Genomic DNA, 26996 nt, shown 5'->3' on the forward strand with positions numbered 1-26996 from the left:
ACTATACAGCTCGGAATAGCCAGTTCACCTTCCAGGCAATAATTATGGCTATAATTTCAATAAAATTCAATAAAAAACTTAATTTCTAAAGCAAAATGATGTTGGTTTGAACAACATTATCAAATGTGTGGAAGAGAAATCAATTAAAAAGCACAATGCCATAAATATAAATGAAATAATATAAAACATTTGTCTCATAAACAACTAAGAAAACAAAAAATATACTATAATTAATTTAATATTGTCCAATAATAAACAAAAAAGGGTCGCAAGAGGTTCAATGTGTGAAATTCACTGAAATGAACATATGATTTCCCTCAGTTGTGTGCTTCTTCTTCTCTTTACAGTTTCTAATACCATAGACAGACGACAGCCTTAATTTGCATTAAAAATTTCTTAATTTGAATTAATATTTACCCCTGACAGACGAGAGTTTCTGCATTTACGAAACAGTTTTTTGCTTCAAAACAATTGTTTGTCCGTGTGTATGATGAAAATTTTTTACATTTGTTTCGATATTTTTCGGGATTTTATCTTTGGGAAATGGATACATGACATAAAGGAGGAATTGCAATTATGATCTTAGCAAAACAGCTCCCAATTTAAAAAAAATGGTTGAAATTTGCCTTCATTTCTTATTTTTATTTTCATAAATATAAATAAATTTGACAAGAAACAATTAATTTTCGACAGCATTGCCATATTGAAATTGCCTAATTCAGTATAAATTCAGTTTGATTTTGTGCATTAACAACACATAAAAATGAGGATAATGTACAAGTTAATTTGAATTAAGGCTGTTAATGCAAATTAAGGCTGTCGTCTGTCTAGGCTATAACGTAATAATTGGTATTCAGAAAGAATTGATAGCACAAAAGAGAATTAATAATTTAAAAGTTATTTAATTAATAATTTTCTTATTTTTCACATTTTAATAAATTTTATTGTATTTATATAAAAATATATGTGTAATATGATTACTATTTGATCTACAATGCAATATTTCTTTATAAATAAAATTGTATTTAGGCATAGCCCCATGGTACAATAATACAGGGTAGGACAAATTGATATGAATAACAAAATATTGCGGCAAAAATGTGTTTATTTGACATTTTTTCAACACATAACAAAAAATCGAATAATTAACGAAACGTTATGATTTCTTCTCAAAATCTAGTAGGAAATACCATGGTACAATAATACAAGGTAGAGCAGCTTGAGATGAATAACAAAAAAAAAAAAAAAACAACTATGAAGTTGGTGGCTTCTTCTGCCAAAATAAAAAATAAATATGCGTAAAAAGTGGTTGTGTTGATTTGACATTTTTTCAACAAATAATGAAATACGCGAAAAATAAATGAAATATTATGATTTTTTTCCAAAATCCAATAGGAAATACCACGAAATATTTGTTTCATCCATAACAAAGTAATTACTTCCAAACGGACGCTTTAAAGGCATCATTTTCATATCAATTAAATTTGAATATATTTCAATTTATTTTGAATTTATTTGACATAGTATTCAATAAAAGAACAAACCGCTTTGAGAAAAAAAAACTTGTAATCAGTTGGTACTAGGCCCTACCTTGTGAAAAACATATATTTTTGTTTTCTAGAAAGTACTAAGAATTCTTGCAAACAAATTTGAGTAACGAATTTGTCTACGAAAACTTAAAAAATATATCGACGCCTCCGAACCATAGTATGCTAAGTCTGAAAAGTAAGTTTTTCAGTAGAAGTTCTCAAAGTATGGAATTTTCTCATATCTTACGTGTCATGCTAAGTACATTTTTGCTTATAACTTTTTTTGGATTGGCCGATGATTACCAAAATTTCAGAGAATTTAAATTAAGGAACGTAATATCTAAAAACGTAAAGAACTTTAAAACATGCTAAGTCAACTTCGCGTCGATATGTAGTACTCACATTATATTACTCCAAACATCGGGTATTATGATAATAATTCTATCTAAGGCACCAGAAATTTATTATTTATTGTGCATAGTAGCTTACAAAATCTCTTTGGAACATATTATTGATTTATATTAATAATATATATAGACCCTATATAACAATTTTTTACTTCGAAAATCCATCATAATTGGTAGCTGTATAGCTGTAGTTTAATATCGACGAAGATAAAAAGTTCGGCCAAACAAATTTTCTAATTTTCATTCATATAAATTTGCCTATTTATATATTTTTAAATATAGCACAATTTTTATTGAATTTTCTTTATATTTTTGTAAAATCTTTAGTAATCTTTTGAATACAGTAACCAATTTCTAATAAAATCTTGTAAAAATGCTTAAATTTTTAAATTCTTCCACGCAAAGGAACACAGCTACTCATTTAACTGTTTGTGTTATCAATTCCCTTTGCATTGCCGTGATGCCATTAGAAACCCCCCTAGCAAGAAGAAGCATTTGTTTTGGGCCTTTTTCATAAACACACAGAGAAAAAAACAGCACACACACAAAAATATGTGTGTGTTTGTATGTCATTTGATAACAAACGTCACGAAAACGTCAAACAAAGTGGTAAACAAAAATATTTTTTTATTGGGCAACTTTTTTTTGTGGGGGAACTAAAAGTTTTTTTTTTGTAGAAAAAAGTGTTTTGTATTTGGTGGAGTGGTTAAAAAAAGCGCGATAAAACCTCTATTGGCACCATACACAATGGGTTTTCCACGTATAATCAGTAAAAATAATAAAATATACACGAAATTGGGCGATTTCTGTTTGTCTGGAGATGGCCAGCAGTTTTGGATTGTGTGTCATACGTGCCAAGAGGAGCTGCAGACACAAGATAAATTCTGGAAACACATACAGGATGAGCATAACTTTATGCATGGCGTTAGACAAGTGAGTTGGTTGGTAGAGTGCGGGAGCGTGAGGGTTTGGTGGGGTTTGTCTGTGGGAGGGATGAGGCAAGGGGTCAATTGTTATTAACGCGCCATTTTTTCCCGTTGTTGTGTTTTTAGGAACAGACACGAACTGCAGCCCAGGCCTATATGGAGGCAGCGGAAGCAGCCTCAATGATGCCTTTGCCACTATTCCGGAAGATGAGTGTAAATGAGCAGCAGCGAGAGGATAGTATGAGCCAGGAGGATGAGGATATGCACAAGGAACCAAAAGACTATACAGAGATGAGGTCCCATGAAGATCCGAATCAGTCGTCGGTGTCGATTGATATCAAATTGGAACCACAGTTAAGTCATCAAGGCCAGCATCAACAGCAAACACAGCAGCAGCAACAGCATCACCAGCAGCAGCAACAACAGCAGCAGCAGGCACAACAGGAACAAGAACAAATGCAGCAACAGCAGCAACAACAACAACAGCAGCAGCAACAACATCAACAGACCCAACAAATCGAAATAAGTACACCGCTGATGTATCAAATCCCGCATGTCCATGCACCACCGGTCAGTGCATATGCCGCCTTAGTACAACCCAATTTAAATTCGTTAAATATGTCTGTGGCTGCAGCAGCAGCGGCTGCCTCACAAGTGCCAACCTCAATGGCCGCTCTTATGCCCATCAAAGATGAAATGATCCATAATAAGGAGTCGGCCAATAATAGTACCACGGCCAGTGCCAGTAGTGCCATGTCATCAGAGGATGGGGAACGTTGGTATATATGTGACTTTGAAAATTGTGGCCTGAAATTCAAATATCAATCCAGGCTCGAACTGCATCGCAGTGTGCACAGTAAGGAAAGGAAATTTTCGTGTGAAATATGCGGGGCCAGTTTTAAGCAGTCGTGCAATTTGTCGACACATCGGAAAAAGAAACATGCCCTGAAGGGTACTGCCAAAATGACATTGGTGCCGCCGCATCGTTTTTGAAATCCATTTATGAATTTTTTACAATTTCCTTTTTATTTTTGAAAAAGAATTTCAAAAAAAGAAAACTTTTTGAAGGAAAGAAGAAAAGAGAAGATGAAAAAAAGGAAATTAACAACAAGTCCCCACCTTATAAGAAATTAAAAAAAAGGAATTTGATTTTTTTTAAATTTTTTGTTTCTCCCTTTAAAAAAACATTTGTTAGTGGCTCAAGTAATGAAAATGGAAAACAAATAACTAAAATTTATATTATTTTGCTAAATTTTTCTAGAGTAGCAACAGGAAAAAAATGTAACAAAATTTTGAAAAATACTTTTTTTTCTCCTTACGAAAATTAAAATTGTAGTTTTTAAGTTTAAATTTTATATATACATATATATTTCGGGATTTAATTAATTTTTTTGTTAGTAGTTTTTAATTTCTCTACTTTTTATTGTTTTATAAAATATTAAAAAACGACATTCATTGGGTGAATGTTTGTATGTAATATTTAAAAGAAGTAATGAAAAGAAACATAAACAAATTAAAAGAATAGAATTTTCTTTTAATTTTCAGTTAATTTCTTTCGAAAAAATGCCTTACCTTTTTTTAATTTTTTTTTAGATTTAAGAAATGTTAATTTAATTTCTTTGTTTGATATACAAAAAAGGCTTATTTGGAAATGCTTTCTCTTAGGCGAAATATTTCCATTTTAATATTTTTTGTTTCAAATATTCTGTTTTGTTAAATGCTTTTATTTTGTAATGAAATTATTTTTTATTTTAATTTTCAGTTAACCTATACTTTTTTGTGCAATTTTTTATATGGCCTTTGATTTTAGTTTGGTTTATTTTATTTTTTTTAATTTTCTCTCTATATATTGTCTTTGTCTTGTTTTCTTTCTTTTAGTTGTAATTATTGTGCAATTAATATTAGACTAAACAACAACAAAAAACAAATGAATACAAATTATATTATACATAAATATAATAAAAATACACAAAATAAGATTTTAAGTAAATAAAGTTAGTCTAAAATTAAAAAAAAAAAAAAAAATATTTTTTTTTTCAAAATGTGGAATTTTAAAATTCAAATTCCAATTTCAATTTGTTTTCATTAAAGTCTTCTTCTCTATTTATTTTATAGCACTGTGGCTTTTAAGGATATAGCAAATTTTTATGGCACAGGATACTATTTGCTAAGTGTTATAACTCAAAACGGTTCTTGTCTATGCTATAGTGGTTTAGAACCAACTCGTCGATTTTTTTTATAGCACAGGACCATAAGTCTACATAATTTATGGCCATGTAAATAAGGACACATAAAAGCAGGTATGTTACACATGAAACCTATTATAAAAAACCATTATTTCTAATACTTCTGTTATATTTACCGACATCTTTATGTTGCAGATTTTTAGCGGATTTTAATGTAGAACAATTCTACAGTTGACCTGAATGACCTAGTATGAAGTTTAGTTGGATATTTTAATGAAATCTAAAAATATTTCAAATTAAAAAAATCGAAAAACAATTTTTGTTAACATGACCTAAAGTTGACCCCTATTATCTTTATATCTAATAATGCTAGAGGTTCGGATTGTTCAGTGACCCACAATGGAATTTGATGTAGAACATTTCCGCCATTGACACCTGAGCGCAACAATGAAGTACAAGGGGAGATATTTGGGCAAACTGAAAACTTCCGAAATTAACCTAACAAATTAAAATGCCCATATTATCTTGTATTCCTAGAGGTTCGGATTGTTCGGTGACTCACAATGGAATTTGATGAAGAACAATTCCATCATTAACATCTAAGCGCTACAATGAAGTGATATCGGAAAAAATCTAAAACTATTTCAAATTAAAAAAAATAATTTAAATTAAAAATATTTTTTCGTTTACCCATATTGTACTGATACCGAATATTCTTAGGGGTTCGCATTGTTTGGCGACCCATAATGGAATTTGATGTAGAACATTTCCGCCATTGACATCTAAGCGTTACAATAAAGTATAAGGGGTGATATCGGAACAAAATCTAAAAATATTTAAAATTAAAAAAAATAATGTTAATAATAATTAAAATTATAACTATTTATTCCTATACCCATATTATCCTGATACCCTGTATTCCTAGAGCTTCGCAGTGTTCGTTGGCCCACAATGGAATTTGATGTAGAACATTTCCGCCATTGACACCTGAGCGCTACAATGAAGTACAAGGGGAGATATTTGGGTAAACTGAAAACTTCCGAAATTAACCTAACAAATTAAAATGCCCATATTATCTTGTATTCCTAGAGGTTCGGATTGTTCGGTGACCCACAATGGAATTTGATGAAGAACAATTCCATCATTAACATCTAAGCGCTACAATACAGTATAAGGGGAGTTACTGGAGCAAAATCTAAAAATATTTCAAATTAGAAGAATAATTCAAATGATAAATAATTTTCGATACACCCATAAGATAACCCATATTATCTTTATATCTAATATTCCTAGAGGTTCGAATTGTTCGGTGGCCCACAATGGAATTTGATTAAGAACAATTCCACCATTGACACCTAATGTCTCAATGAAGTATAAGGGGAGAAATTTGTGTAAACTGAAAACTTCCGAATTTAACCTAAAAAAAAAAATTAAAATGCCCATATTATCCTGATACCCTCTATTTCTAGAGCTTCGTATTTTTATATAGAAAAGTTATCGATAATGACTTTTCTGTAGAGAAAAGTTATCGATAATAACTTTTCTGTATAAAAAATTATCGATATTAACATATCTGTATAGCAAAGTTTTCGATAACAACGTTTCTGTAAAGAAAAGTTATCGATAATGACTTTTCTGTATGGAAAAGTTATCGATATTGACTTTTCTGTATAGAAAAGTTATCGATAATAACTTTTCTGTATAAAAAAGTTATCGATACTAACTTATCTGTATAGCAAAGTTATCGATAATAATTTTTCTGTATAGAAAAGTTATCGATAATATAGAAAAGTTGTCGATAACAAATTTTCTCTAGAGAAAAGTTGTCGATAACAACTTTTTTCTATAGAAAAGTTTTCGAGAACAACTTTCCTCTATAGAAAAGTTTTCGATAACAACCTTTCTCTATAGAAAAGTTTTCGATAACAACTTTTCTCTATAAAAAAGTTTTCGATAATAAGTTTTCTCTATAGAAAGGTTTCGATAACAACTTTTCTGTATAGAAAAGCTGTCGATAACAACTTTTCGCTATAGGAAAGTTGACGATAACAACTTTCCGCTATAGGGAAGTTGTCGATAACAACATTTCTTTACAGGAAAGTTGTCGATAACAACTTATCTCTATAGGAAAGTTGTCGATAACAACTTATCTCTATAGGAAAGTTGTCGATAATAACTTTTCTCTATAACAAATTTATCAATAATGAATTTTCTGCATAGAAAAGTTATCGATATGAACATATGTGTAAATGAAGTTGTCGATAACAATTTTTCTCTCTAAAGGATTGTCGATAACACCTTTTCTTGATAGAAACTTAGCCGATAATAACATTTCTGTATAGAAAATTTATCGATATCAACATTTATGTAAAGAAAATTTATCGATAACAACTGTTCTGTATAGAAATGTTGTCGATAACAACTTTTCTCTATAGAAAATTTATCGATAACAACTTTTTGTTTGTAGAACTTGTCCATAACAACACTTTTGTATAGAAGTTATCGATAACTTGTTGAATTTATATAGAATTTTATTTGTTCAGAAGTAATCGATAACAACCGTTTTGTTTCTCTATAGAAAATTTCACGTTAGTTGTACATCAACTCAGATGATGACTCCTCCTCCTCCTGCCTCCTTCACTTTTGTCACAGGGACATTTTGTGTGGCATTAAAAATGCCCTTTAAAAACTATTTCCCAGTTTCCTCCATACAATTCCCCCCTTCATCTATCTATCCTTATTTCTATAAAAATTCAATAAAAATAACCCCCTAACATATTTTTATTATGAAGAAATAATAACGTTTATGTCAACGACATCAATGGCCGTTATGTTTCTCCCATTCTCCGTCAAACATATGATGAGAATAAAGAAATCGTGGGGGGAGAGAGAGAGGGAGTATGTGTATGAGTTATTCTTCTTCTTCTGCCATACAACATTTGGCGCCTTTTTTGTTAAGTGTCTTTTTCATGACTAGTTTTGAATGAGTGTTCGTTCGTCTTTGTTTGTGCACGCCTTTTGTTTGATACTCTTCCGTTGTGTTTAGTGGTTACGTTTGACTTGAAGTTTCAATGACTTGTTACAATGTTTCCTGGTATGGTTTTTTTCTCTATTGAAAATCAAGGATGCAGCAAGAAGACAGGTGATGGAAAAAAGTGCTAGTGTTTTTTATCAAATTGAAATATCGTGTTTGTTGTGTGTTTTTGTATTGTCCACAAAACTATTGTGATTTGAGAGAGAGAGAGAGAGAGACACACACAACCGCTCTTAAATAATTGAAATTAAATTTATTTGTTTTTCTTTTCATTTTTTTTTTTTGTAGGAATTTACTGAAAAAGTGAAGTGGGATGAAAGAATCTTAAATGGGGAATGAGGACGTTAAGAACTTTCCAATGACGAGCCGCTGTCTTTAATCAGGATTAAGTACTTTTCAATACAGAAAATTTGTTATCGATGACTTTGCTATACAGAAAAGTCATTATCGACAACTTTTCTAGACAAAAACGTTATTATCGATAAAATTTGTTCACAGTAAAGTTATAATCGATAATATTTTTCTATGGAAAAGTTATTATCGTTAACATTTTTCTAGAGGAACATTATTATCGATTACTTTTTTTGCAGAAAATTTTCATATCGATAATTTTTCTATACATGTACATTGTTATCGACATCTTTTCATTAAAGAAAATTTATTATCGTCAACTTTTCCATAGAAAAAATATTTTGTTTTGGGTTTTTATCATTTAATTTACTACAACAACTCTGTTAAATCATGCTTGATTCCAATTGCCACTGGAAAAGAAGAAAAAGAAACTAAATTCCCAATCAAATGACATAATGAAAATCAAACTCAAATCTGAAGAAAGAAAAATTGTTGAGCAATCGAAAACATCACAGCAATGTCAATATGAAAAATATTCTCCTTTTTTTTTTCTTGTTCACATTTGAATGTTATCAAATTCAACACAAACTGTGGATGTAATTGGATAGGAGAGTACCCGCTGGGAAATGGAACTAAATGAGAAATAAGACTTTGAATTAAATTAATTTATTGAAGAAATGGTTGGAATTCCTTGATAGTTAATTAGAGTAGTTAATAATATATTTGACAATTACTAAGGTGCAGTTAGTAAAGGGTTCCTAGTGGTCACTTTCATCTTCTTTTTTTGTAACTTGAGTAAGTGTAAATTGAAATGAATTTCAATTTCCATTCGAAGAAAAAATCTAAAACCTAAACACTTTTAAATCAATTGGATATGTGGTGGTAAATAAGGATAAAGAAGAATAAATAAAAATAGGGAAAGGATTAGTCTTTTTTTATTTCTTTTTTCACAGTGGAAAATACGATTTTTTTTATTATTTGAAAATTGAAATAAAAAATAAAATAATTTGTGCTACTCCACCCTATTGACTTCACTTCTAAACTGTCATTGGGGGAATATGTCAAAGAGGAGTGTCGGTGTAATCACGGCTATTATTATGTTCACAACACCCCATGTGTTAGTGGCGCGTTCATACTAATTTTAATGATATTTTTTATTGTTTTTCATATATCCTTTGCCAGTAAAGCATGCTGTGTAAACATAACAATAGAATTCTAAAAGCGAAAACAAGAACCGAAAACAATGAAATAAAAGGAAAATCCAAAAAAAAGAAGTAACATGAAAATTGAGTAACAAATTCTTAAATAACACGCACTGATTTTTTTAAGACATCGAAGTAGGAAAAAACTACTTCCGGACAATGTATCGCATGCTATCTATCCTGGCTGATATAACATTCTTACAAACCCCCTTTATTTTGGTTTAAGACTGGTAAACACACCACAACCTGCTTTTCCTACTTACATGCCATTCGATCGTGTGTGTGTGTTTGTGATTTTAACTTCTTAAATCTGACACAATACCAAATGTGCTGACAATGGAGCGACAAAACCAGAAAATAGAAATGCAAGAATTTCATGTTATTTTTTCTTATGTTTGTCATTTGACAGGAAAAAAAGGGGAGAACATTTTGTATTAAATTCAAGAACAAGAAAAAAATGACAGACTAAATGACAAATGTCAAAAGTTTGCAATTTTATTAAATAACCATAAAAAATATTCAATTTTTACAAAAAACAACTTAAAAAATGTAGACGATAACAAATTTTTCACTAGAAAAAAATATCGATAACAAATTTTCTTAATAAAAAAGTTGTCGATAACAAGTTTTCTTAATAAAAAAGTTGTCGATAACAAATTTTGTTTATAAGAATATTATCGATAATAAGTTTTCTACATAAGACATATCGATAATAAGTTTTCTACATAGAAAAGTTATCGATTACAAGTTTTCTCCAACGAAAATTTATCGATAATAAGTTTTCTACATAGAAAAGTTATCGATAACAAAATTTATTTATAAAATAGTTATCGATAATAGGTTTTCTGCATACAAAAGTTATCGATAATAAGTTTTCTGCCTAGAAAAGTTATCGATAATAAGTTTACTGCCTAGAAAAGTTATCGATAACAAGTTTTCTGTTTACAAAAGTTATCGATAACAGGTTTTCTCCAAAGAAAATTTATCGATAATAAGTTTTCTACATAGAAAAGTTATCGATAACAAAATTTCTTTATAAAATAGTTATCGATAATAGCTTTTCTGCATACAAAAGTTATCGATAATAAGTTTTCTGCCTAGAAAAGTTATCGATAATAAGTTTACTGCCTAGAAAAGTTATCGATAACAAGTTTTCTGTTTACAAAAGTTATCGATAACAGGTTTTCTGCCTAGAAAAGTTATCGATAAAAAGTTTTCTGCCTAGAAAAGTTATCGATAACAAGTTTTCTGCCTAGAAAAGTAATCGATAATAAGTTTTCTACATAAAAGACTTATCGATAATAAGTTTTCTGCCTAGAAAAGTTATCGTTAACAAGTTTTTGTTATAAAATAATTATCGATAATAAGTTTTCTGCATACTAAAGTTATCGGTAATAAGTTGTCTAAATTGAAAAAGTTATCGATAATAACTTTTCAGCATAGAAAAGTTATATATAATTATTTCTCCTGAAAACAAGTTATCTCCATAGAAAAGTTATCGATAATAAGTTTTTGCTTGTAAAAGTTATCGATAATAAGTTGTCTGCATAGAAAAATAATCGATAATGATTTTTTTCTTAAAATGTTATCCATAATGACAGAAGTTATCGGTAACAAATTTTCGCCATAGAAAAGTAATCGATAATGATTTTTCTGAATAGAAAATTTATCGGTAATGTTTTCTCTTTGAGAATAGTTATCGATAACACATTTTTATCTTTACAAAACATTTATCGATAATAAGTATTCTTTATAGAAAAGTTATCGATAATAAGTTTTCTGTTAAAAAAAAGTAATCGTTAACGATTTTGCGTTATCGATAAGAACTTTCCTTTACAAAACTTTTAAAACAAGTTATCGATAATAAGTTGTCTACATAGACAAGTAATCAATAATGATAAGTCTATAAAAAATATTGTCGATAACAGCTTGTATTTATAAAATAGTTGTCGATAACAACTATTCCTTATCGATAACTATTTTTCTGTACCGATAAGTTATATATAATAATGTTTTTCTAAAGAAACGTTATCGAACACTATTTTTTAATAGAAAAGTTATCGATAACAAATTTGTCCTATAGAAAAGTAATCGATAACAACTGTTCTCTAAAGAAAGATATACGATAACAACATTTCTCTTGAGAAGTTTATCGATAATTACATTTCTTTATAGAAAATTTATCGATAACTTGTTTCCGCCAGAGAAAGTTTATCGATAACTTATTTTTTTTACAGAAAAGTTATCGATAACAACTTTATTGTTGACGAGTTATACCTATAGAAAAATTACCGATTATAGCTTTTCTCTTTAACAAATTTATCGATTATTACATTTTTCTGTAGAAAAGCTATCGATTATTACATTTTTCTGTAGAAAAATTGACGATAACAATTTTTTATAGACAATTTATCAAAACCAACTTTTCTCTATAGAAATGTTATCGATAACCATTTTTCTAATTTTTTTTATAGAAAAGTTGTCGATAACAATTTTTCTTAAAAGAATAGTTATCGATAACAACATTTCTCAAAGGAAAGTCATTGACAACAATTTTTCTTTTGAGAAAAGTTATCGATAACAACTTTTCTCAAAAGAAAAGTTATTGATAACACCTTTTTATACCCTACACAACTATGTTGTCAGGGTATTATAGCTTTGTGCAGCCCCAAATGTTTGTAACGCCGCGAAATATTGGTCCTAGACCCACCTTTAAGTATACCGATCGTCATATCTCGACTAGCTGAGTCGATCTAGACATGTGTGTCCGTCCGTCCGTCCGTCCGTCTGTCCATTATAATTTGTAAACACGATACAGGCCACAGTTATGGACCAATCTTCACGAAATTTTGCATGTAGGATGGGTTCTGGCCAATGAAGACCCCTATTGTTTTTGGAAAAGATCGGTTAATATTTAGAGGATGAAATGGACCAAATACTAAATTTTTGTCGGTTTTTCTGGTCGCTCCAGAGGCCGCAATTATGGCCCAAACACCGCGAAATTTTGCATGGAGAAGGGGGTCGGGCCAGAGAATAAGCATGCATGTTTTGATAAAGATCGGTCAATATTTAGCGGGTCAAATGGACCCTGACTTTTGTGTGAAAAATGGCAAAATTTGTATTCTATGGCATATATATTTACTCCTGGAGGATGTAGACCCCAGGAGTTGATAGCATATCCAAGAGGAGTGGTTGGCCTTTAAATTGATACCAAATATAGTGATGTATCTACTCAGATGTGGGAGTTACAGTCAAATATTTACAGGTGCTTACGTATTCAGATATTATTTAGTAACCCATTACCACATTAGAGGGAGAAATATCGCGCTGATGGCTTTGAAATTTTTCATGAAGTTCCAGTTATAGTCAAGAACAACGCCTACAATTTTCGGTGATGATCAGGATACAATTTTGGGATGAAATGGACGGAAAACATAATTTTTTGTGTGTTTTCGAGTAGAGTATAATCCGAAAATCACAACACAACCCACCGTGAAGGTAATCTGGACAAGTAATTAGAAGGACTGTACTGAATATTCGAAAAAAAGTAAGAAAGAGGTGTTGTTGACCTCTAATCGGACAACAGGGGGCAAATATCACGAAATACTACTCAGACTCAGAATAAGCATCCTCAGAAAGTTAGAGTTCGTGGTAGTTGTGTAGGGTATCGTATGGTCGGCCCCGTCCGACTATACTGCTCCGCTCACTGGTTTCTATATAAAAATTATCGATAACAACTTTACCCTATAGAAAATTTATCGATGACAGCTTTTCTCCATTAAAAGAATTATCGATTATAAAATTTTTCTGTAGAATAGTTATCGATTTTTGCATTTTTCTGTAGAAATTATATCGATTATTACGATGTTTTTTAGAAAAGTTATCGACAACAATTTTTTTCTCTACAAAAATTTATCAAAAACAACTTTGCTCTATAGAAGAGTTATCGATAACTACTTTTTCTACAGAAAATTCATCGATAACAGCATTACTTTTAAGAAAATGTAATGATAACAACTTTTATCAATAAAATGTTTTCTCTATAAAAAGTTATCAAAAATATCCTCCCTCTAAAGAAAATTTATCGATAACAAATATTCAAATTCGATTCTAATTAATTTAATTACTAAAATTTTTAAATAAACTTTAAAGCCACCATAAAAATCTCTTCATCGCATTTTTAAATTCCGCAATTTTTCATTTGTTGTAACTTCTGCTATTTCAAAACGATGTGAGACGAGAGCTGAAATCCTCTTAAGATACCTTCCAGCATTTTATGGAGGAAGGGGAATGAGGATGATTTCTCATGCAGCTGTAGTAGCTATGACAGCTAATCGAATGGAAAATCTCCTTGCCAACAGCATGCCAGAAAAAAGCGACAGCAATCGGAGCTGAAGAAGAGGAGGCGGGAAGAACCACGTTGACATAGTGTAATGGAATGTCCAACAAAATATTTGGAGCTCTATTTTCGTGTAAGATTTATTAAATTCCTAAGCTCTGCGATGTGACGCTAAGTTTGTCATTGAATTTGAAAAATCTGCGAGATTTTTCGTAACCCCTTTCATATCCAACAGAAGTGGAATTTTTTTAGGGGGGGAGGAGGGTTTTGGAAATATTTTCATTGCAATGCCATGAAATTAATTGATAATCGAATCAAAGTCAAAATAAACCGACCAACCGAGCATCCGACCACCAAGCACCACTTCAACTTTATCGAATTCCTGCCAACTTCTGTTTATTTGGGCCAGAATTAATGATGACTGTGGTCGTCGATTGAGTGGCCATGCGGTCGGTCGGTCGCTGTTGTGGTAATTATTGCAGTTTATGTTTCAATTATAATGGCATTAAACCGATATTAAATGCCATACCGAATATAATCTCGAATAATGAAATGTTGATTATAATGATATGGAATTGAATGCGGAACAGTTATCGATGAACGAAATTTGAAAGTGAATAAGTCACATTATAAGAAATCATGAAAAAATTATTAAATTTCGATAATAATGTTTTTTTCATAATGAAAATTTATCGATAATAACATTTCCGTATGGCAAAGTTATCGATAACAAGTTCAGGTATACAAACATTTTTCGATAACATTTTTTTTATAAAACAGTTATTGAAAGCGAATTTACTCTATAGAAAAGTTATCGATAACAAATTTTCTCCATAGAAATGTTATTGATAATAATGTTTCTCTACAGGAAACTTATCGATAACAACTTATCTACATAGAAATGTCATCGATAACAGATTTTCAATATAGAAAAGTTATCGATAACAACTTTTCTTTAAAAAATATTATTCGATTAGTACTTTTCTCCAGAAAAAGTTTATCGATAACAATTTGTCTTTACAGAACATTTATCGATAACATGTGTTATCTAGAGGAAGGCTATCTATAATATCTTTTCTCCATAGAAAATATATCGATAACAACTTTTTTCTATAAAAAGTGATCGATATCAACTATAAAAACTTTTCTCTAAGAAAAATTTATTGATAAAAATTTTTTTCTATAAAAAAATAATCGATAAAAATTATCGATTATTAAATTTTTCTGTAGAATAATTATCAATTATTAAATTTTTCTGTAGAAAAGTTATCGATTATTAAATTGGCTGCAGAAAAGTTATCGATAATAATTTCTTTCTATAGAAAACTTATCAAAAGCAATTTTTCTATAGAAAATTTGTCGATAACAACTTTTTTTGACAAATGTAACGATAACAACTTTTAGCAATAAAATGTTTCCTTACAAAAAGTTATGAAAAATAGTCTCCCCATAAAGAAAATTTATCGATAACAAATTTTAAAATTTATCTCTAATTCATCTAATTACTAATTATATAGAAAAGTTAGAAAAGTTATCGATAACAATTTTTCTTTAAAAATATTATTCGATTAGTACTTTTCTCTAGAAAAAGTGTATCGATAACAATTTGTCTTTACAGAACATTTATTGATAACTTGTGTTATCTAAAGGAAGGTTATCGATAATATATTTTCTCCATAGAAAATATATCGATAACAACTTTTTCCTATAAAAAAAATTATCGATATAAACTATAACAACTTTTCTCTACGAAAAATTTATCGATAAATTTTTTTTTTCTATAAAAAAAATAATCGATCAAAACTTTTCTCTATAGACATGTGCCACCATCTTTCTCTATGGAAATTGATCGATAACAATTTTTCACTGTAGAAAACTAATCGATAATAACTCTTCTCCATAGGAAATGAATCGATAAACAATTTGCTTTACGTTTCCTTTATAGAAAAGTTATCGATAACAATAGTTCTGGACTGAAATAACTTCGATAACAAAATTTATCTACATAAATGTTATCGATAACAACTTTTCTCTACAAAATATTTATCGATATTAATTATACTCCATCAGAAATTTATCGATAACAATATTTCTCTACAAAAAACTTACCGATAATATATTTTCTTTATAGAAATGCTACAGATAAAAACTTTTCTTTTCGATAACAATATGTCTATACAGAAACGTCGTCTATAGTAAGTTTCTTTTTCAACAAAGTTATCGATAACAATACTTTTATAGGGAAATATATTCAATAACAACTTTTCAGTACAAAACATATATCGATAATTGATATTCTCCATTGGAAAGTTATTGATAACAAAATTTCTCTACGAAAAAAAATTATCGATAATACATTTTCTCTATAGAAATGCTATCGATAACAACTTTTCTCTCTAAAATATTTATCGATAATATTTCTTCTCCATAGCAAAATTATTGATAACATGTTTTTTTTTAAAGAAAACTTATCGATAATAATTTTTCTCTATGGAAAACTTATCGATAATAATTTTTCTTTATGAAAAACTTATCGATAATAATTTTTCTCTATGAAAAAATTATCGATAACAAACTTTTTAAATAGAAATTTCAACTATAACAACATTTACCTATGGAAATACTCTCGATAATATATTTGTCTCCATAGAAATGTGATCGATAACAAATTTCAACGATAACAACATTTATCTATAGAAATACTGTCTATAATATTTTTTCTCGAGGGAAATGTGATCGATAACAAAACTTCCTTAGGGAAAATGTACCGATAACAATATTTTTATATAGAAATATCATCGATAACACCATTTATCTGTAGAAATACTATCGATAATCAATTTTTCTCCATAAAATATATAACGATAATAAATTTTATCCCTAAAAATGAAATCAAAAATTTTGTTTCTATTGACAAGTTATCGATAACAACCTTTTCTATACCCATATAATAATATATTTTATTGAAAAATTTACTGATATTTTTTTTTTCTTTTCAAAAATCAATTATTTAATCACTTTCTCTTTTCGAACGGCCAATGTTATCGATAATCTCTTTTATCAACATATAAATAGGTGGTTATTTATATGTCAATTTATTTGTGTGTTTGTGTATGTATTAATAATATTTGCTTTTATTATAAATAGTCAATATATGCAACCATAAATATAGATATGTATGTGTGAACGTGTATGTGTGTGGCAGTATGTATATATTTGCATTAGTAATTGTGTGCCCAACACTTTATATCATTATATAATTATTTCCACACACCCACACTCACACACATACTATAATAAGTGGATCCTATTGAATAGTTTTTGTGGGTGATAGTCTGAGAAGAGAGAAAGAGAGAGGGAGAGTGCATTGGAAAGAGTAGGAGAGAGAGAGTGTGTGTGTGTGTGAAAATGCAACAAATTAATTAAAAACGGTTAGTCGTCGATAATATCGAATAGTCGTATTTGTGTGAGCCAGATAATTGCATGAAGCACACATCTATATACATACATACAAATGTATGTATGTAGGCATATATGTATATGAAATTGTTGATGACTACTTATATTTCAATTAGGTGAATGGATAAAAAAAAATAACTATTCAATAGCAGAGAGTGAATAAAACAAAGAAGAGTTTCAAGGTTAATCACAGGGGAATTTGAAGGGAGAGCATTGAATGCCCGAAATTACCCACATAATGAAACGATAGAGGTTTCATATATTCTAGAAAAATATTCCTAACTATGTTCCCTACAATATTTCCAACAACAACATATACCAAAAATTTAAGTATCTCCAGCTATTGTTCCTTCCTACTGACGTCTTTAAGAAAATAAAGCAAATTTTGAGGATTTCTTTAAAAATCGACCAAAAAGTCAGCCAAAATGAGTTGCTACCGCCTTACGATGTTCGAGAACAATATTCCTAATAATATTTTGAGAATTTTTCCTGAACATATAATGAATTTAAAATATGAGGATCCCTTCGAAATCCTTATCCTGATTCATTACTCACGGCTAATATTCCAATTTTATGAAAAAGGGGACAAAAAGTGATATACGGTGGAGCTTTAGAGGTTTCATATATTCTACAAAAATATTCCCCACTAGGTTTCCAACAATATTTCCAACAACATCACAAGCCAAAAATTGAAGGATCACAAGCTATAGTCCTTCCCCCTGACTTTTTAAGAAAATAAATCAATTTTTTTGAATTTCCTTAAAAATCTACCAAAAAGTCCTCCATAATGAGGTGCTACCACCTTACAATGTTCGGGAAAAATATTCCTAATAATATTCTGGATATTTTTCTTCAACATACAATGAACCTAAAATGTGAGGATCCCATTGAAATCCTGATCCTGATACATTACTCACACTTCGAAAATGGCTAATATTGCATTTTTTTGAAACGAGGCCAGAAAGTGCCATAAAGTGGAGCGTTAGAGGTTTCATATATTCTAAAAAAATATTTCTCACAATATTCCCGATAATATTTCCAACAACATCATATGCTAAAAATTTAAGGATCACAAATTATTGTCCTTCCTCCTGACCTTTTAACAAAATAAAATAAATTTTGAGGATTTCTTTAAAAATCGACCAAAAAGTGACCCACAGTGAATTCCTGCAGCCTTGTAATGTTTGAGAAAAATATTCCTAATAATATTCTGAGAATTTTTCCTGAACATACAATGAACCTAAAGTATGTGGATCCCATCGAAATCCTGATCCTGATACATTACTCACTCTTCGAAAATGGTTAATATTGCAATTTTATTAAAATTGACCAACAAGTAATATACGGTGGAGCCTTAGAGGTTTCATATATTCTACAAAAATATTCCTCACCATGTTCCCAACAATATTTCCAACAACATCATATGCTAAAAATTTAAGGATCTCGAGCTATCGTCCTCCCCCATTACATTTTAACGAAATAAAGCAAATTTGGAGGATTTCTTTAAAAATCGACCAAAAAGTGACCCACAGTGAATTCCTGCAGCCTTGTAATGTTCGAGAAAAATATTCCTAATAATATTCTGAGAATTTTTTCTCAATATTCTATGAACCTAAAATGTGTCAATCCTTTCGAAATTCTGATCCTGATACATTACTCACACATCGAAGACGGCTAATATTGCATCTTTTCTGATACTAGGCCAAAAAGTGCCATACAGTGGAGCGTTATAGGTTTCATATATTCTACAAAAATATTTCTCACAATGTTCCCGATAATATTTCCAACAACATCATATGCCAAACATTTAAGGATCACAAGCTATCGTCCATCCACCTGACGTCTTTAAGAAAATAAAGCAAATTTTGAGGATTTCTTTAAAAATCGACCAAAGAGTGATACACAATGAGTTGCTACCGCTTTGCGATGTTCGGAAAAATATTCCTAATAATATTCTGGATATTTTTGTTCAACATACAATGAACCTAAAATGTTAGGATCCCATCGAAATCCTTATCCTGATTCATTACTCCCACTTCGAAAAAGGCTAATATTGCATTTTTATGAAGAGGGACCAAAAAGTGATATACGGTTGAGGCTAAGAGGTTTCATATATTCTACAAAAATATTCCTCACTATGTTCCCAACAATATTTCCAACAACAACATATGCCAAAGATTTAAGGATCACAAGTTATAGCCCTTCCCTTCAGATGTTTTAAAAAAATAAAGCAAATTTTGAGGATTTCCTTAAAAATCGACCAAAATGTGCCCCATAATGAATTGCTACCGCCTTACGATGTTCAAGAACAATATTCTTTATAGTATTTTGAGTATTTTTCCTGAATATATTATATAGCCAAAATGTACGGATCCAAAGATATCACCATCGTTTCTACAAAAAAATGGGGAAAATGCATAATTTTGCTTTACTAACAAAATATATACTTCCTGATGATTTCGAGCAATATTTAAAACATTGTCGGTCCCCATTTCAAAATATTCATTTATAAAATAGAAATATTATGCAGCATCAGCCCAAATTGTCCAAAACAATTTGACACTGAGAATTGTTAAAGTTTTGTTTGGTTTTCTTTTTTTTGCTGTTCCTTTAAAAGATTTTTCTTTGCTGGAAAATGTCTTGCTGCTAAATAGTTGTCAGGACATTGTAACATATTGTTGTTCCGGATGGCTTTTTCAACACATTTGCTGGCAGGAAGTTAGCTGAAATGTAAAAGAAAAAAACACTTTTTGGTAATTTGTCTTAGCAAAATTTAAATCTAGAGTCCTTGAGATATTAGAGAGAGGGAGAAGAGGGGGAAATGAAAGAAGTTTTAGTTTTCTTCTTTCGAAGCAGTTGCTTTGGTAGTTTTTCTCTAGGAAATATATTAATTGGATTTCGGAAAAGTTGTTTTCATCCCTCAATTTATCAAGGTCAATTACGTAAATTAAAATTATTATGGAATAAAAAAAAATTCTTAAAGGGAATATTTTAAGAAAATTTAATATCTGACGCCTGAAAGTATGCTACAAATTTGTAAAGAGTCCTTAACATTGAAAGTGTGTTCTCATATTCTATTGATTATTTATTGATTGAAAAACAAGTTTCCATATACAAACAAAATCTCCTGCATCTTTATTTCAACATCGACCATCAATGATGAACTTCGAAATAATTTATAATGGGGAAACACAAAAAAAAAAACGATATTTATTGGATATTAAAATTTATGAAGCTGCCAGACACCAGTCAGTAGCAGCACCAGCCGCAGTTTGCCACAAGCACTTCATGGGCAAACTCAATACCATTTCATTCTTACAATCCGCCGAATAAGGAAGTTGTGAAGTTTCATTTCATTATGTTCACTTCTGCTTCAGTCATAAAAATATGGCAGATGGGAATTTTTGTTGATGGTAAATATTGGGAACGAAAGGGAAACCACGGGATATACAAATATGCATACATATATAAATTCCAGGAATATTTTTATGGAAATATTTTTTATCGGAATTATTGAAAATGATGCGTTGTGTAAATAAATAACCTAAAAATAGGCCTGCATTTTTCAAAAGAATTTTTTCTAATCATATGTCGAACCTATAATGTGAGGATCCCCTCGTAATCCTGATGAGATTCATTTCTTATATCTGGAAAATAGCTTAAATTCCATTTTTATGAAACGGGACCAAAATAGTACCATTCAGAGGAATTTTAGAGGTTTCATATATTTTAGAAAAATATTGCTCACTATGTTCCCAACAAGATTTTCAACAACGTTGCATGCCTAAAACTTAAGGATCTCACGCTATCGTTCTTCCTTCTCACGTCTTTAAGAAAATAAAGCAAATTTTTGAGGATTTTTTCAAAAAATCGACCAAAAGTGGTCCATAATGAGTTGCTACTATCTTACGAAGATCGGGAATAATATTCTTAATAATATTCTGAATTTTTTTTCTGAACATACAATGAACCTAAAATGTGTGGATCCCTTCGAAATCCTGATCCTGATAAATTACTCACACTTAGAAAATGGTTAATATTGCATTTTTTTCCGAAAAGAGGCCCAAAAGTGATTTACGGTGGAGCCTTAGAGGGTTAATATGTTCCACAAAAATATTCCTCACTAGGTTTCCAACAATATTTCTAACAACATCATATACCTAAAGTTTAAGGATCTCAAGCTATTGTCCTTCTCGCTGATGTTTTAACAAAATAAAACAAATTTTGAGGATTTCTTAAAAAATCGACCAAAAAGTCCACTATAATGAGTTCCTACCGCCCTTCGATGTTCGAGAAAAATATTCCCTATAATATTCTGAGTAGTTTTTCTCAACATACAATGAACCTAATGTGTGAGGATTCCATCGAAATCCTGATCCTGATAAATTACTCACACTTAGAAAATGGTTAATATTGCATTTTTTTCCGAAAAGAGGCCCAAAAGTGATTTACGGCGGAGCCTTAGAGGGTTAATATGTTCTACAAAAATAGTCTTCACTAGGCTCCCAACAATATTTCCAACAACATAATATACCTAAAATTTAAGGATCTCATGCTTTTGTCCTTCGCCCCTGACGTTATAACAAAATAAAGCAAAATTTTAGGATTTCTTTAAAAATCGATTGAAAAGTCGTCTATAAAGAGTTCCTACCCCCTCGATATGTTCGAAAACAATATTCCTAATAATATTCTGAGCAATTTTTCTCAACATACTATGAACCTAAAATGTGAGGATCTCTTCGAAATCCTCATCCTGATTTGAAAAATTTGAGGATCTCAAACTATCGTCCTTCCCCCTGACGTTGTAGCAAAAGAAAACAATTTTTCAAGATTTCTTTAAAAGTCGAACAAAACGTGATCTGTAATAAGGTGCTACAGGGTTACAATGTTCGAGAATAATATTCTGAGTAATTTTTCTGAACACATGCCGAACCTAAAATGTGAGGATCGCTTCGAAATTCTGCTCCTGATTCTTACTCACATTTCAAATATGGTTAATATGTCGTTTTTATGAAAAGGGGCCAAAAAGTGATATACAGTGAAACCTTAGAGGTTTCATATATTCTACAAAAATATATTACACTATGCTCCCAAGAATATTTTTAACAACATCATATGCGAAAAATTTATGGATTAGAAGTTATCGTCCTTCCCCCTGACGTTTTAACAAAATAAATCAAATTTTTGAGGATTTCTTAAAAAATCGACCAAAAAGTGCACCACAGTGAATTTCTACAGCCTTGTAATGTTCAAGAACAATAATCCTAATAATATTTTGAGTATTTTTTCCCAAGATACCATGAACCAAAAATGTGCGGATCCCTTCGAAATCCTGATACTTATACATTACTCACATTTCGAAAATGGTTAATATTGCATTTTTATGAAAAGGGGCCAAAAAGTGATATACGATGGAGCCTCAGAGGGTTAATATATTCTACAAAAATATTCCTTACTATGGTCCCAACAATATTCCCAACAACATCGTATGCGTAAAATTTAAGGATCTGAAGCTATCGTCATTTCTCCTGACGTTTTTAAGAAAATAAAGAAATTTTTCAGGATTTCTTTAAAAATCGTCCAAAAAGCCACCCATAGTGAGTTCCTATCGCCTTACAATGTTCGAAAAAAATATTCCTAATAATATTCTGAAATTTTTTTCTGAACACATAATAAACCTAAAGTGTGTGTATCCCTTCGAAATCCTGATACTTATACATTACTCACACTTCGAAAATGGCTAATATTGCATTTTTTTTTCTGAAACGGGGCGAAAAAGTGATGTACAGTGGAGCGTTAGAGGTTTCATATATTTTACAAAAATATTCCTCAATATGTTCCCAACAATATTTTCAACAACATCATATACCTAAAAATTAAGGATCACAAGCTTTCGTCCTTTCACCTGACGTTTTTAAGAAAATAAAGCAATTTTTCAGGATTTCTTTAAAATTCGACCATAATGAGTTGCTACCGCCTTGATATGTTCGAGAAAAATATTCCTAATAATATTCTGAAATTTTTTTCTGAACATACAATGAAACTAAAATGCGAAGATCCCTTCGAAATCCTGATCCTCATACATTACTCACACTTCGAAAATGGTTAATATAGCATTTTTTTGAAAAAGGGGCCAAAAAGTGATATACGGTGGAGCCTTAGAGGGTTAATATGTTCTACAAAAATATTCCTCACTATGTTCCTAACAATATTTCCAACAACATCGCATGCCTAAAATTTAATGATCACAAGCTATAGTCCTTCCTATTGACAAATAAATGCTTGAAATAGTAAGGCCTTGAAAGAAAATATTAGTTGGGCGCCATTATTTTTTTTTTCTCAATTTTTTGGTCAATATGTATGTTTATATGTATAATGGTGGAATGTCAATGCCACAGACACATTGCCCGTGAAAAAAATGAGAGTCCTTATTCAAACCCATATTGTCACCCTCAACATATTCTTCAGGAAATTACTATAAATTTGTATGCCAAATAGTATGCTATAGAAAATTCGTTACCAATAAAGACAGAAAAGACACATATATATATATATATATAAATTATTTCATTTACTACCATTTCAGCCAAGTTATTTTTAGACCTCACATAAAAAGAAAAATATTTTTGGAATTACTTTGTTTTGCCAAACAAAACCAAAGACATTCCTGGAAGGGGGGATGAAGGTGGAGGAGCATCATGGTCATATATGAAACTTAAATTAAGTAAAATATTTATTAAATTTATAACAATATATAAAAGGGAGTCTTCTTCTTCTTTAGAATATGTTTATAAAAAAATCATGCCAGTAGTTATTTGGAAATTTGATAAAATATTTTTTGTTTTTTTTTTCTCCTATGCGATGGAAATGTGGTCGTTTACAAGTTTTCCGTTTTCATTTAATGAAGGCTTATTTATGACGTTTAATGATAGCCTTGTTGTTGTTGTCATGGTATTTTCTTGGAAAAATGTAAACAAACGAAGCAAAAACACGAAGTACTTACCACAGAAAATATTTTCCATTTGCTCGGCCCCACTTTCAGAAGAATATGTAATTTATTGAAATAAATCGTTATAAATAAATACACACACATACACTCACACATGTGTATGTGTGTGAGTATGTTAAAGTTTTGTTGTTGAAATAAATTTTGGTTTTGTGACTTCGACTGCTGCTGCTAAAAGTTAAACAAAGCGTATTGTCTGGAGTATTCTTCTTTGGGTAGGTCTTTTTAAAGTTCTGCACCACGGAGACTGAATGTGGCAGACGTCTGGAAGAGGAGAAAATACAAAAAAATAAACTTTTTCATTGAAATATCTCCTCCATAACTTTTGATTTAATTGAGAAAATTTTGGTTTTTTGTGTTCTTTCATATTTAGATAAATCCTTTAGTCAACGATTTTAGAATATTAAGTTTAAATTGTTATTTGATTTTTTAAAGCATTAAAAAATATTTTTTACAAAATTCAGGGGTCGTTAGGACCCCTAAAAATAGAAATAGAAACCCACACCTTTGTTAGGACCACTAAGAAATTTTTTTAAAAAATCCACGCCTTTGATAACACCCTGAAAAAAAATATTTTTATTTATTTTTTGGTGGAGCGTACATTTTAGCTATATAATATATTCAGGAAAAATACTCTAAACACTATCATGAATATTGTTCTCGAACATCGAAAGGCTGTAGCACCGCATTATAGTGGACTTTTTGGTTGATTTTTGAAGAAATCCTCAACATTTGCTTTATTTGGTTAAAACGTTAGGGGAAAGGACGATAGCTTATGATCCACAAATTTTAGCCATATGATGTTGTTACAAATCTTGTCGGGAACATAGGGAGGGATATTTTTGTAGAACAAATTAACCCTCTAAGGCTCACCCGTATACTACTTTTTGGGTCCTTTTCATAAAAATGCAATATTAGCCATTTTCGAAGTGTGATTAATATGTCAGAATCAGGATTTCGATGGGATCCTCCCATTTTGGGTTGATCGTACGTTGAGAAGAAGTACTCAGAATATTATTGGGAATATTGTACTCAATCATTATAAGGTGATAGCAATTCATTATGGGGGACTTTGTGGTCAATGTTTAAAGAAATCCTCAAAATTTGCTTTATTTTGTTAAAACGTTAGGGGAAATGAAAAAATTTAAATTTTAGCCATATGAAGTTGTTGGAAATATTATTGGGAACATAGTGAGAAAAAGTTTTGTAGAACATATTAACCCTCTAAGGCTCCACCGTATATCACTTTTTGGCCCCTTTTCATAAAAACGCCACATTAACCATTTTCGAAGTGTGAGTAATGTATCAGGATCAGGATTTCGATGGGATCCTCATATTTAAGGTTCAACATATGTTGAGAAAAAATACTCCAAATATTATAAGGAATATTAGTCCCGAACATTGTACGGCGGTAGCAACCTATTTCACGGCAATTTTTGGTCGATTATTAAAGAAATCCTCAAAATTTGCTTTATTGTGGTATAAACATGAATTGGAAGGACAATAGCTGGAGATCCTTACATTTTTGGCATATGACATGGCTGGAAATATTGTTGGGAATGTAAGAAATATTTTTGTAGAACATATTAACCCTCTAAGGCTCCACTGTATGCCACTTCTTGGCCCCTTTTCATAAAAAACGCCATTATACCCATTTTCGAAGTGGGAGTAATGTAACAGGATCAGGATTTCGAAGGATTCCTTACATTTTAGGTACGGTGAATGTTTAGAAAAAATACTCAGAATAGAATAGCGATTATTTTACTAGAACATTATGTAGCTGTAGAAACTCGCTAAGGGTCACTCTTTAATGGATTTTTGAAAAAAATCGAATATTTACCCCCATTTAAGGTAAAACATTAAAACGACCGACAATTCGGTGGGATCCTTAAGTTTTAGGTATAGGATGTTGTTGAGAATATTATGTGTAATATAATGCTGAACATTTCGGTTGAATATATTAACCCTCTAACTATTCACTATATGCGTCTTTTTGGGTCCATAACTCCAATTTATCAATTCCATAACTAAAATTAAATGTTGGGCGCCATTTTTTGTAATTACTCTGACTTATTCCTTGGTTTGCTGCATAGCCTAATTAATTTCCTAAAATTTTACTAATTTACAACATCTGTTTATCCTCTTAATAACACATTCGATTTCTTTGCCTCTACTTCCTTTCAACTTCTCTCTTTTATGGATATCGATTAAATCCTAAGGGTCCTTCCCAACTTATTTTAAACGAATTGCCATACATATTTAATAAACGACATTAAACGTTTCCAGGAAGCATGTTTAACTTTGCTCAACACAAAAACACACAGTCGCAAAAGAAAAAAAATCAATATTTAATTCTAGTAACATTTCCTTAGCCTACATTACAATTCGTTCACCTTTTTGGTTAGCATGCACAAGTTGTGGAAAAGGAGAAATGGGTCCCCTCACACTCCTTATTTTGTAGCCACCAACCGCATGTACATAGCTAGGCCCTCTTAGCCTGTATTAAATATGCAAATTATCCGTTTGTTTAAACTTTGATTGCAGGCAAATAGAAAGG

General features: G+C 30.5%; 1 protein-coding gene across 1 annotated transcript; it reads left to right on the forward strand.

Moving 5' to 3' along the window:
• Nucleotides 1-2640: 2640 nt before the first annotated feature.
• LOC133334251 (AT-rich binding protein-like) lies at nt 2641-3901 on the forward strand. The gene is made up of 2 exons (XM_061542540.1): nt 2641-2869; nt 2989-3901. The coding sequence occupies exons 1-2, from the start codon at nt 2684-2686 to the stop codon at nt 3853-3855; spliced, it is 1053 nt and encodes a 350-aa protein (XP_061398524.1). The 5' UTR covers nt 2641-2683; the 3' UTR covers nt 3856-3901.
• The last annotated feature ends 23095 nt before the right edge of the window (nt 3902-26996 follow it).

Source organism: Musca vetustissima, unplaced genomic scaffold (genome assembly GCF_032173495.1).
Source record: "Musca vetustissima isolate MV318-11 ecotype Yass unplaced genomic scaffold, APGP_CSIRO_Mvet_v1 utg28390, whole genome shotgun sequence".
NCBI lineage: Eukaryota > Metazoa > Arthropoda > Insecta > Diptera > Muscidae > Musca > Musca vetustissima.